Source organism: Castor canadensis, chromosome 2 (genome assembly GCF_047511655.1).
Source record: "Castor canadensis chromosome 2, mCasCan1.hap1v2, whole genome shotgun sequence".
Lineage (NCBI taxonomy): Eukaryota > Metazoa > Chordata > Mammalia > Rodentia > Castoridae > Castor > Castor canadensis.
In genome coordinates, this window is record NC_133387.1 from 89,023,617 (window position 1) to 89,037,996 (window position 14,380).

General features: G+C 34.5%; 1 protein-coding gene across 3 annotated transcripts in view; it reads left to right on the plus strand.

The window, feature by feature from the left end:
- The window catches only part of Znrf2 (zinc and ring finger 2), a 91,811-nt gene that overhangs the window by 56,402 nt on the left and 21,029 nt on the right, over positions 1 to 14,380 (plus strand). For 2 of the 3 annotated variants that reach the window (XM_074065223.1, XM_020185758.2), the window contains one exon: positions 12,848 to 12,953. In XM_074065223.1, the coding sequence (XP_073921324.1) occupies positions 12,848 to 12,953 (106 nt within the window). Of the gene's footprint in view, positions 1 to 6,571; positions 6,598 to 7,345; positions 7,423 to 12,847; positions 12,954 to 14,380 lie in introns of all 3 variants that reach the window. The other variant, XR_012445261.1, reaches the window with a different exon arrangement.

Here is a 14,380-nt window from a genome sequence, read left to right on the forward strand (position 1 = left end):
TTTGGTTTTTTTTTTTTTTTTTTTTTTTTTTAGCAGTACTGAGGGTTGAGCTAAGGGCCTTGTGCTGGCAAGCAAGACAGGCGCTCTGCCTTGAGCCAGTTCCCCCAGTCTAGTCTGACAAATTCAGGAGGAGGTTTGTAAAAGTATCCCTACTGTTGTTTTGGTGATACTTGCCCTTTTTTTTTTTTCATGCTTTCTGTATTTCATAGCTATGTTGTTTGGACAAATATTTCTGATTTATTTCCTTTTTGGATTGGATCTTTTTTTGTTTGTTTGTTTGTTTGTTTCTGTGAAAGTAACAGTAAAGTTTATTAGGAAAAGAATATGCTTTCAACAGACTGAAAATCTGTCTTTCGAGTGGGAACAATGGGGAGGGGAGAGAGAGAAACATTTCCTGTTCCCCATGCAGGAAATGGGAGCAAAAACTCCTTGTATTCTTCTTTGTCCCATGTGAGACTTTAGCCTTTTCCTGCTTTATTATCATCATCATTGTTATCATCATCATCTTCATCACCATCATTTTTCAGTGCTGAGGTCCAGCACCAGGCCTTGATTAAGCAAGCGCTGTATCACTGAGCCGTTAGAGGACTCCCAGTCCTCTATATCATTTTGACTTGTATTTGTCAGAAACTGTAGTGTCTCTTTTACCCTAACTTTGTAAGTTAACCTACATTTGAGTTAGAATCAAAGAACTTTGTTATCTATAAAGTAACAATAGCCAAAATAAAGTAACAGAGCGCCTGCCTTGTGTTATCATTGAAGCCTTAGTTCACACTAAGATGTGAAAAGGACCAGTGCTACCTACACACTCAGTGAGCTGTCATACAGAAGAGGAGCTCTGCACTCAGGAAGCCTACATCCTTTTTGGGGAAGTAGGCATGTCTGTCATTTATTCTGCAGGTGACATTATCTCTGCCTTCTCAAGATATTTTCTGAACAAACATCCTTTAAAAGGTAACCCAAGTGCACAGAAACACTTTTTTTTATAGTGAGCTTTAATCATCATCTTAAATAGGTAATATGTTTGCATGATTTCAAAGCAAAGACACAAAAGATATCCAGTGGAAAGTCTCCCTCTCACTTTAGCCCCCAGTCTTCTCCAGAGGTAGCCATACTACCAGTTTCTTGTGATTTCCTATGTGTGGGTTTTGTTGTTGTTTGTTTCTTTTGTGGTGATGTGATGGAACTTAGGGCTTTGCACGTTAGGCAAGCACTCTACCAATGAGCTATATCCCCAGCCCTTTATAGAGATTTTTAAAATACAGATTCAAACATATATTCACTTATTCTTATACACACTACATGGTAGTACCATGCTGTACATAATTTTGCATCTTTAGTTTTTAAAAATATGCTTGCTAACAGCAATTCCAAATGGGCTTCTTCATTCTTCTTTATAATTATCTTGCGTTTTTTAGGTGGATTCACCACAGTTTATTGGCCTGTTTCTTATGCATGGACTTTCAAATTGTTCTTGGTATTTTGATTGTTCGTGAGTATTTCTGTGGGATAGATTCCTTATAGCTGTGCTTAGAAAGGGATGTCTGTATTTTTGCATTTCTGACATTATCATACATCACATTCTTACAGGTATTGGAGTCTCTTTCTGGAATGCTTTTTTCTCTCCCATAGATCTCTGATTATTTTGTCGTATTCCATTGTTAACTCTCTTATTATTAAGTTAGTTTTTTATACCATGTCCTAATATCCAGGCATTCTACTCTTCTTCAGTTTGCTTCTTCTAAACATTTCTGGCCATTTGTGCTTGATTTTTTTTTTTTCTATAAGCTTTAAAATAACTTCTTAATTTTTTTCCCGGTATTGATGCACAATTTATGGACTGTTAGTTTTTTGAACTCCACTCATTTCCAAAGGTACTTAAAGGTCAACACCTTTTTCTTTTCTTTTTTTTGGCACATGAATATCCATAGCAGTTTATTAAAACTTGGAAAACAATTAAAATGTCCCAGAAATTCTTGAAAGGGTAGACTGTGATATGTTTTTACAGTGTTTCACAAGTATGATACATTTATACAATGTATCATCGTAACAATAAATGGGAACAAGCACTGATACACTGATCACAGAATATTAGAATATTGATTGCCTTGTGCTAAATTGAAAGAAGCCAGATTCAGAAGGTGACATAGTGCTTACTTCCATCAATGTGACATTCTGGAATAGGGCAAAAGCTATGAGAAAAATCCATGAGTGATTGCAGGGTAGGTCTGGGAAATGGGTTACACCTAAGGGATTGGGGTACGAGGGGGTGGATGATTACACTGTTTTGTTTCTTGATTGCAAGTCAACACCTTTTTCTTTAATTTCTTTAGCAAAGGTGTTTCCTACATTTGCAGTATAGTTATATTACTTTATAACATTTGTGCTCAATCCTGTGATTTTGCCAGCTTGTAAAAAAATGTTCTTAATTTGCAAACATTGAGGTTCATTATGTGCTGTAAGTTTCAGTGTTTTTACAAAGCACAATAACACATGTCCACAATTAAAGTATCATACAGAATAGAATAACCAGAAATACCCCCAAATCACTGACAGACACTCATTTTTTAGTGTGTCTATAGTTTTGTGTTTTGCAGAATGTAATATAGTTGGAATAATATGGTGTATTACCATTTCAGACTGGCTTCTTTCATTTCACTACAATGCAGTTAAGGTATCTATCAATTTATGTTTGGTATTTCATTTCTTTTTGTCTCTGAAACATTCATTTCATGGGCATACTGTAGTTTATTTATGTATTAACTTATTAAAGGATATCTTGGTTGTTTTCAGTAGTTTTTGGCAATTACAAAGAAAGTGGCTGTAAATACTCAAGTTCAGGTGTTTATGCAAGCATAGTTTTTAAATCAGTTGGTAAATATATAGCAGCACAACTGAATCATTATGGCAAGGCTTCTTGGTGTTTTCTTTAATAAAGACCACATTCAGTTTATAGATTACCATTAGGGAATTGACATATCGGTATTAGGTTTTCCTATCCAAGAATTTGGTTTATTTCCCCTGGGTGTTTTTTTGTTTTTGTTTTTTTTTTTTCTCAGTACTGGGGTTTGAACTCAAAGCCTCTCTTTTGCTAGACAGGCACTCTGCTACTTGGCCCATACCCCTATCCCTGTTTGTTTTTTTGAGACAGGGTCTTGATGTGTAGCACAGGGTAGCCTTGAACTCCTCCTGCCTCAGCCTGCTGAGTGCTGGGATTACATGCCCTGCTGTTCTGTTTCTTTTAACTAAGAATAATTTTATTTTTTAGTGATTACTTTCACAAACATACTTTATAATGTCTTTAATCCTCATATTTTCAACACAAATACTACTAATTTCCTTCTATGAACAATGATGAAATTAGTGTATTTCTTATTTCATCCTTCTATCGATACTTATTTCATTCTTCATTCTTTTTTTTTTTTTTTTTTTTTTTTTTACTTTGCTAAGGATGAACTCCATGGCCTTAAGCAGTCTAGGCAAGTAGTAGACTTTGCCCTTGACCTATACCCCCATCCCCATCCAAATTTTAGTTTGTTACCTCAATGTTTACTTCTGTTGTTAAATAATTTTGTACTTCTTTTGCTTTGTCAGCTTTAAATGGTACTCTTGAGACCTAATTATCAAAGATAAGGAAACAGACTTTAATCACGTCTCACTCTGTACATCCTTGCTCTTTTAACTTCTGGTAGGTATGTATTTTATACATTACCTAGTGATAGTTCCCATTTTTGTTTTAATTTTACAGTTGATTCATTTCTCACTGTCCTTTTGCTTTCATTTCTCTAGGTATCTCGGTTAGCTGAAATTCATCCTTACATAAATTCTTTGAGACAGATTCAGTAGTTTCCTAGATTTCTTTACTATTTAACACAGGCTACTTATCTCTCTGGGGTTTTTTTGTTTGGTTGGTTGGTTTTGGATAACAATTTGGCTGAGTATAAAATCTTTGGGTTATACTTTCTTGAGGCTATTATAAACATTTTTCAAGGCTATAAATATAAAGAATTGCTATGGAGAAGTCTGAGACAACTTGATTTTCTTTTTTTTTTTTTTTGGCGGGACTGGGGTTTGAACGCAGGGCTTCTCGCTTGCAAAGCAAATGCTCTACTTCTTGAGCCACACCTCCAGTCTCTCCTTTTAATATTGACTTCTCTGACAAGGTCAGAGAAATCATTATAATTAATTATAACTATATAATACTACTCCTAATAATTACTATTTTTGGTGCTGGGGATGTAATCTCTGTTTTGAGCAGTATGTACTAGGATGTGTTTTTAATAGTTTTTTCCTTGGCCAGTTTTTTTCCCAGATGCATTGTGCTCTTAAATGTGTACATTTAGATCTGCTTTTATTTCTGTAATGTATTCTTACATTTTTCCTATTAATTTTTTTTGTACAATAGATAGGCATAGGTTGTATTTCCTTTTCTTGTCTTCTTTAGGTAACATTTTTTTCTCTAATTCTTAGCTCTCCATTTCTAATATTTCTCATTTCTGTTCCCCTGAGATTTCAGGAATATCTATTCTTGTGCTCCTTCTACTTTCACCTTCAATTTTACAATTTTTTTCTGATACATCAGTTGAGCTCTTTATATCTTTACATATACTCTTGGACAAGTCACTGGCAACAAGCCCATGCTTTGGGCATTTTCTCTGTCAGCTGTTCACTTGTTGGTGTTTTCTCTGGTCTCCTGAGATGTTACTTCAGTAGTTGTTCAAAAAATGTTTAGCAAGGATTTACTGTATGCAAAACACAATGATTCCACACATAGTGGAGTACACCTGTAATCCAAGCACTCTCAGCCCTAGGAAGGTTGAGACAAGAGGATGGTGAGTTTAAGGCCAGACTAGGGGCACCCTGTCTCAACAACAACAACAAAAATACAATGCTACATGCTAGGGTAAGCAAACCTGCAAGGTCCCCTGCCCTCATGTAATTGGCCCTGTTTCTATAATACAAGGGATGCAAAGTATTTTCTGTGTCCGAATCAGAAGCATGCTTTATTTGCATCAGAAACATGTTTTTCGGGGGAGGGGTAGAGTCACTACTAGGGTTTTGCATTCAGGACTCACAAGTACTCTGCCACTTGAGCCATACTTTTAGCCCTTTGAGTCAGTATTTTGAAATTGAAAATTTTCACCTAGAAACCTAAATCTCTACCTGCTTTAAGTGGATAATATCCAGCCAAACTGGGCCTTCATTCCCACATGACACATGACATTCTTCAGTAGTAACTGGCCCTTTACACGACTGTGACCCCTGTGTACTATGTATCAATGAGCCTGCTAATTATCTCATACACTCTAGAAGATGCAGAAGAGAAAGCCTTTCTAAATTCATTCTAATAAAACGATATCTAGAATCCTAGCTTATAAACCTGATGGTAGTTTTGATGTAATATAATTCTGTAACAATATGATACTACTTCAGTGGACATTTTACAAATACTGCTGTAGTAAAATTTTATTTATATTCATCTAACAGTTAATGCCTGTTCAGTATTTTCACATTCATTAGCTCCATTACATCTACTTACCAGTATTAGAGACCATGTGAGTTATAGGTGTCATGATCTGCAATTTATTTGAACAAAACAAGGGTCAGAGAGATTTGTGCTTGTCCCAAGTTAAAGCCTGATTATTTTCCTTGAAACTGTCTTCATTTACATTATCTCATTAGATCTTCACAACAGTCCTAAGAGATAGATCAAGCAGGTTTCATCATTATTCTACTTTATATTACAGAAAACAAACAGGATTTTTTTTTTTCAGTAATCACAGAACTAGTGTTCAGAACATACCTGCCCCATGCCAGGTATAGTGTTAGATATTTGACGGTATTATTCAATTCTTACTCCTACCATATAAAATAGGTATTGTTACCCCATTATATTTACAGATAAATTGAAAGAGAATTGAACCTGTAACTATCTTAAGTCACACATGCAAGATAGTTTTTTGGTTGTTGCTTAGTGGATTTTTTGTTTTGTTTTGTTATATTACATTACTCAAATTGCTTGAAGTCTTTTTTATTGGCATTAAGAGTCTACATACAGGGCTGGGGATATGGTTCAATGAGTATCTGATTCAAGGCCCTGAGTTCAAACTTAGTACCGCCAAGAACAACAACAACAAAAAAGAAGTCTGCATACAATATAACTTAATACATTACTCTAATTTAAAAAGTATATAGTAATAAATTAAGCTTCAAAATCAGATAATTCAAGAGTGTTACTTTTCTTTCTACAGTGATTCAAGACAAACTTGAATTTTAGTTTCTTTTATTTTTATATGTATTCAACAGTTTCAAAGATTTTTTTTTCTTTTTCATACGGATAACTCATTTAGGAAAATATATGTTTCGTGTTTAGCAAATCAATATAATTTTTGAGTTCGGGGGTTTTTTGTTGTCGAATCTGTAACAGGGAGGGGTCATAGGAAAATTGTTTGGGGAAGTTGGGATATAATTTAATAATCCTAACAATTTCTTACGTGACTTGTATGACTACTTACAAGCTTGTAAGGAACCTGGTTTTATATAATACTTTCTTTTTTGTTTGCTTTTTAAGGCAAGTTAAGAACACAAAAGCCCAAGGTAGGATCATTTTTGTATATTTAAGTTTACACTTTGGGTGCCATCTTATTTAGTTACATTTTTAAGTCATCATTAGTTGCAAGTTGTAAGTATTCTTTTAAAATTAATCTTAATTTTACATTGCTTCTAACAGTGAAGATGAAGCCAGACTACATGCTTAATATTCAATTCTTATATTTAAACTAAAGAAAGAATTGATACAGTAGTTTTCAGCTGTGTCTAGGCAGAGAAGCCAGTAACTCCTATTCAAAATAGTACTTTTTTTTTTTTTTGGGTGGTACTGGGGTTTGAACTCAGGGCCTCATGGCTTGCTAGGCAGGCACTCTACCACTTGAGCCACTCCACCAGCTGACATTACTTTTTTTTTTGGCCGGGGCGGGGAGGGTGGTCCTATTCAAAACAGAGTAAGAAAGTTCTGAAAGGGATAAAAGCTGATACCAGGAACTTCTAGTTTTGGACAGATTAATAAAGGTTATTAACATGTTTTTACTGATATATGTAACTTACAGTAAAAATCACAGCTTCCCTTTGTTTTAATACTATTTCTAAACCCCGTTATATTTGAGTACAATAATAGATACATGTATCTGAAGTCTAGAATATTAGTGTTAACTTCTTTTAAACTAGTTAAGAAATATCTTAATATCCGAAAGTATTTATTAATAAACTTTATGAGCCCAACTTTTCATTCTTTGAGTAATTGCTTCCTACTAATCTTGTAAATTTTTTTAATTCTTGGTTTTTCCAGGGATTCTTTCACATTTCAGCTGCTTTTGTTTTCTACTGCTATCATTGAGGGTTCAAGAACAAAAAATAAGTCTTCAGGTAAAATGCCTGATCCATAACAGTGCTTGGCATTATATTTTGCTGAAAAGATCATATATACCTGTTTGGATGCTTGATCTGAGTTAAAGTTATGATGATTATGAAAATTTCGCATGGAGTTTTCTTGGCTGCCTCTAACAAATTCAGTCTTACTTGTTTGTTTATTGTTTTGTTTTGTTTTGTTTTTAAAGAATATTGGCTGTCTGCTTTTTTTCATGTTGTCTTGACCTGCAGTAACTATTTGGGTATGTGCTTGGACTTGCTAACTATTTTAATTTTGCATTTCTGGCTGCTTGAATTTTAAGTAATTTCTGTGGACAATGCAAATTTAAGGGCTTGTGAGGCTATTTGTAAAATACCAATTTATAGACGCTTATAATTGGTTTATAGATGTATGTTCATTATTTACTGTATATTTTAAGGTTTCATATTTTGCCAAATTAAATAAAACTGAAAATTCTGTTCCTCAATTGCACTGACCACATTTTAAGAGCTCTTTTCAGGCCACTTGTGGCTAGCAACTACCATTGTGGACAGTACAATTACTATTTTATCATAAAACATTATATTGGATAGGATTACATGCAAATAGTGCAACCTCATTTCTTTTTTTTTTGATAGTACTAAAGGCCTTAATAGGCAAGCACTCTATAACTTGAGCCAACCCCCCCGCCCCCAGCCTTTTTACTTCCGTTATTTCTCAAATAGGTCATTTGCTTCTCTATTGGATTGGCCTCAGATTGCAATCCTCCTATCTCCGCCTCCTGAGGAATTGGGATTGCAGTCGTGAACCCCCATCACTAATACCAGTTTTTTATAAAAGTTTAAGAACTCCAGAAGATAAAATATGACCAGTGTTGAGAATATTTCCTCTAATACTGTAGTCATCCATTTGAGGTCCTGAGTTTAATCTCCAGTATCACTCCTCCCCCCCAGCCAAAATGAAGTCATTCCCAGCTTGACTATTTTAAACTTAAGGTTATCTAAAATTGCTCATTCAATTCAGTATTTATGCAGCTTTAAAGTGGAATTATTTCTTGTAGCAAAATTCATGAAGTAGACAAGAAAAAGCCAAGGACTTACGTATTAAATAGGTCCACCTAAATTTGAATCCTGGTCCCAGAACTTACAGTTTAGTAACTTCTGGTAAGTTAAATTTCTTGACTCTCTCATTTCCTTACGTATAAAATAGAGGTAACACTTCATGAGATTTATCAATACTCAACTGTGTCTAAAAGAACGTAGCAAAGTGGAGAGTTACGATGCTGAAAACTGTGGAATGGAGCCACAGCATTCATAAATTAATTGGGCAGTGTTACTGTCGGTGAGTTGTTCCCAGCCTGACAATTACAATAGAAACGGCAAGGTCACAATTATCTCAGAAGTTCCTGGTTGTTGTGGGGTTATTTGGTGATGTGTAAATTTGAAACAACTAAAACAATAGGGTGGGGAGAAAATAAATTGGAAATAATTGTGCTTTGAGAGGCCTATACATTTCTTCCTAATAATAAAACTAATACTTTCTATAGTATAATTATATAATTCTTTAAAAATCTCACCTCTAAAAATTTGAGTATGTTTATGCTTATATGAAAGAAGAATAAATGGATATTTCAGAGACTGACTTAACAGATCTAAGATTGTATAGCTAGTAGTTAGAATGGAAATCTACTTTAAGTTTTCAATTTTGAATTATTTATTTATTTATTTATTTTGGCTATAGTGGGTTTACACCTTGAATCACTCCACTAGCCCTTTTTGGTGATTTTTTTTTTTTTTTTCCAAGATAGGGTCTCAAGAACTATTTGTCTGAGATGACTTTGAACTGCGACCCTTCTAATCTCTGCCTCATGGGTAGCTAGGATTACAGGCTATGTAGGCCAGAGAGGTCTTAAATGCATAGTTCTCCAGCCTCAGCCCCCCAAGTGCTGGGATTTATAGATGTGTACCACCATCCCAGCTCAACTTTAAATGTTAACACTTTTTACTTCAACATGCTGTTTCTTTCTCTTTTTTCTTTTTAAAACACGTTGATTCTTTAGTAGTGATCTCATTTTTGAGACAGGCAAATACGGCAGTCTCTAGAGGCTCAGGTAGATGTAGTTATTTGTTGTGGTGGTAAAAAAGAATGTGCTCCACAAAGGGATTCTGGTGCCCACCTCTGGTTAAAAATCATTACATTTAACTTTTCTTTTCTTGTTTCCAGTTGTATACATTAATGCAAACATCTTAGGAATAAGCCACAGAGTTAGACTGACAAGCAGTTCTCTGACTTAACTTTCATTGCTCCAAATGTTTGCATGGGTAATGAACAACATTTTTGAAAAGCAACACAACCTCAGTTTCCTGTCTACAATCTCATGGATCTTCACTGATCAGTGATTGGGAAGAGGTGAACCCAGACTAACCTATGGTGGCTGTTAACTCTGTTACAGTGTTCTCTTCATAATAGAGATTTTTGGGTAACTAACAGTCTGCCCTACATGATTTCCATCCTAAAGTGATGATTCCACTGTGCCTAGTCTCAACATGAATGTTTTCAGTTGATTGGCAATCAGTAGTTACAGTATGTTAACATTAGCTTTTAGTTTTCTAAGCCATGGTAATTTCACTAGACGCTACTTACAGTGGACATGGCTGCCTCTGCTTAAATTCAATGTTGTCTGGAGGTGTACCTTTCTTCTGTTGCTGCTGGGTTTTTGTTTTTCCTGGCTTTTTAAGATGGCATCTCACATAGTCGCCAAGGCTGGCCTCAAACTGAAAAACCTCCTGCCTCAGGTTCCTGAGTGCTGGGGTTATACACATGGCCACCCTCAGCACATGTGTACCTTTCTTGATACAGAAAATACATTTCTATGTATTTATTTATTTATTTAGCAGTACTGGGGTTTGAACTGAGGGCCTCACACTTGCTAGACAGGTGCTCTACCACTTGAGCAATTCTGTCAGTGCCCCTGTCAATTTTTAAATACTGTGATACGATATTCTTAAGAAATAGTTCTGTTAATTGTGTAGATTATGTTTGTCTTTGGTATACAGATTTTCCTATAAGAAAGATAAGATTGAGAAATATTAAAATTAGATATTTTAATTGAATGGTAAACATTTTAATTAAATATTTAAAATCTCAGAGATGCTTATAAAACTTACTGTAATAAAGAAATGATACCTGGTCATATGTCAATATAACTGTTAAAAGACAGTTGTTTTTCTTTCAACATTGTGTTCAGAGGTAATACTTAGTGAATTGCTACTTAATTCCTTTTAGGGTTGGAAATCTGTTACTTGGGCTTATTTGGCAAAAATGGCTGTTGTGTTTCTCTCTCTTTTTTTTTTTTTTAAGCTGACATCTTACCTCTTTCTTAATTTGTGAAGAATGAGATTGACAGTAAATTTATACTTAAATCTGGATGCATTGTTAATGTATTCCAAGGTGGGAAATGTGATAATGTAGCCAATCAGTTGTAAGACAGCCTTGTCACACTTCAGCAACTCTGACAATAAGATGTGTTTTAAAATTGGCATGTGTTACAGTTTACCGGAGGCATTTTTTCTTACTCAGTGGTTTATAAACTCATGGTGCATCTTAAAGTCATTGATGTCTTGGGTTGAGTAGAAAGTAGTGATTGATTTTTGGAAGTTTATTGTATAACTTACATTCTTCTAATTCTTTTTTCTAGTGTTGATACATCTTTATGGTGGGAAAAAAATCTAAGTAGTAGGAATATACTCTTATTATTTTTTACTGTAGACCTTCACAAAGAGTAATGTTTCTTTCTAATCATTTTCTTTCTTTTTATTTATTTATTTATTATTTTTTGTTTTTTGTTTTTTTTCTTTTGTTTTGCTTGTACAGAGGATTGATCTCTGGGCCTCATACTTGCTAGGCAAGTATTCTACTTGAGCCACATCCCCCCAGTCCTTTTGCTTTTTAAGTTTGTTTTTCAGGTAGAGCCTCTTACTAACTTTGCCAGGCTGGCCTTGAATTGCAGTCTTCCTGTCTCTTCCTCCTGGGATTATAGACGTGGGTCACCATGTCCAGCTCCAATCATTTTCTTTTTGTACCCACTACTAATATCCTAGTTAGTGCTTTATACTGAACTGATTCCCTGTCTGAATCTTTCATTAAAAGATACTCAGGACACTGAGAGAAAAATGGAGATCAAGCAAAAGAGAAAAACGAGACTCAGTGATAGAGTGCTTACGTAGCATGGGCAAGGCCTTAGATCCCCAGTACCACCACTCCCCCCTCCCAAAAGAAAGAAAGGCTTGGGATCCAGAGTCAAGTGGGAAGAGTATGTGGGACCTCGAGGGTCCCACATACAGAAGAAAAATGGTGAAAGGGAACTTGAGAGAAGTGGTAATAAACACCATTTTCCATTTCTCCAGTTTTGCTTGTACAGAAATCATTCCCTGCTAAGTCTCTGACTATGAGCTACCTGGTATTTAGCTAAAATCACTCCTAACATTCCTTAGGTTCAGCTAGTGTAAACTCTTCTTGTTGGAGCCTTCTCTGATTCTGCAGCAGTTGTCTATCCCCTCCAGCTAGTGCCTTCCCTCTGTGTCTCCCCTTAATGTGAATTAAGTCTATGTTTCCCCTTTAAAATGAATAATTAAATGGGGAGCCACACTGCTGTCAGTTGTTTGTTTGTTTGTTTTTTAATTCATACTTTTCAGTAATGGAATGTTGTGCTCTTTAAAGAGTCACAAAGGATATCTGGCTAGCGCTGTATATTAGGCAAGATTGTTTTAACAGTTCAAATTTAACATTAAAATATAATTTAAAATTTCAGGTAAAAATTTGAAAGAACTTTTTTAAAGGAACTTTTGCTTTATAATAAGGGGTTTGCCCTTGGAGTACTTTAAACACACAATAGATTTTTCAAAATACCTGCAGAGCTTTCTGGAAGCCACTCTAATTACTGCCTAACATAGGCTTGGCATTGTCATGGCAAAAAGATTATGAAGAATTGCTGTGTCCAATGTCTTAAATCCTCAAGTCTCTTAAAGTCTCAGGATTCACACAAAAGCTTTTTTATCTTTCTTTGCAGTATTTTCTTGAGTTAAGTAGCTTTTTAAAAGTTTCATATTCAAGGTGATTTCTTTTTGTGTTTTAGAATTTTAAAATTTATAATAGTGTTTTATTTTCATGTCTGATGAACTATCTTAGACACCAAACTTAGGACTTAAAATTTTAAATCAAAATCCTTTGCAAGTTGAGGAATTCTGTACTATTCTTGCTTACTGTAATGCCTCAATAAAGTGGAAGAGCATTTGTGAATAGTATTTCAGATACAGATACAGTTTTATATAGTTTTGATAAAAGATGTGTTGGGATTTCTACTTTTTATAAACTAGCATACACATAAGTCTTTTTTCAATTGGATGACTAACTTTATTGTCCTGAATTCATCCTTTTCTACAGAGGATGTGCTGAGTAAAGATGCTGGGGAATGTGCAATATGCCTTGAAGAATTGCAGCAGGGAGATACTATAGCAAGACTGCCTTGTCTATGCATATATCACAAAGGGTAAGTGTCATTTTTATGTTAACCAAGTTGACATTGGAGTAAAAGATTGTTCTCTTAGTTTCAAGCATTTTAGCTAGGGCTGAAAGATTTCCTCTTCACTAAAACCCTTCTTCTCAACATATGGCCTCAATAGTGGCTTTTTTTTTCCCCTGCTAGAATAATACTTGAACCCATACATGTTGTATCTAAAAGGCTACCATTTTTTAAGCATTTTCTATGATTCAGATATTGTCTGATTTTGTCTCATGTAAGCCTTTTAACAAGAACCTCATTTTACAGTTGAGAAAATAAGGAGTTTCTCTAAGGTCATATTGCTAGTAAATGACAGAGCTGAGATTCCAGTAGATTTGAAATCTGCTTTACTTTAAAGCCTTTCTGGCTTCTTACACATTCTTTATCCTTTCAGAGCAATGTAAGATAAAGTTTAATTAAAAAAAAAAAAAAACAAAAAACTGTTTAACCACAAAAAGAATAGAAAGCTGTAGCTTTCAAACCAGTGAAAGAAGTAAGGTGGGTTTTTACTTAAAGGTGTGGGGGAAGACAGAAATTAGAGTAAATAATACAAAATAAGGAGGCAAAAATAAACCCAAGTATCTCAACAACTATAAAATAAATGCATAAAGAACAAACTCACCAGTTGAAAAATAGATTAAAAAAAGGTTGTGATATATTGTTCATAAGCAACACATTTAAACATAAAGATATAGACAAAAGCAAGGAAAACTGTCCAGGCAAATACTAGCTAAAATAAACTGGCAAAGTTAAACTAATGTTTATAGTAGAAAGAATGATTGAATTTTATACCAGAAACATGACTAGGGATAGAGTCACTATAAAATGATAAGTACATAGATTTCTATTTTTATACCTAATGTGTCAAAATACAATATTTATAAAGCTATCAGAAGAAACTGACAAATCTGTCAACAAAATGGAAAATTTCAACACCTCTTCCTCAAGCAGGCACCTGCAAAGAAAGGGAGTTAGGAAACTAGAAAAATTGAGCAGTGCATTTTATCACATTTGATGTAATGAATGTGTGTATTTGTATCTGTACTCAGCAATTAGAGAATCCATTTTCTTTTCACACATACATAGAATATGATAGAAATTGATCCTGACCTAGCCCATGAAGCATGTCTCAGCAAACTACAGAGAACTGGTTCCCTACAGAACTCTCCCTGACCACTGTTAGGTATCAGTAATAAAAACATAAATGATCCTCACATATCTTTCTAAATAACTTGTAGATCAAAGAAGAAATCACAATGGAACTTAGAAAATACTTGGAGCTAACTAATAATGGAAATGTTTGGTGTGCACCTAGAGCGTGTAATGTTTGGGAGGGAGAGGCTCACGTTAGAATATATAGAAAGAGGTAAATTCAATAAATGAAATTTCTTAAGAAATTAAAAAAGTAATAACAG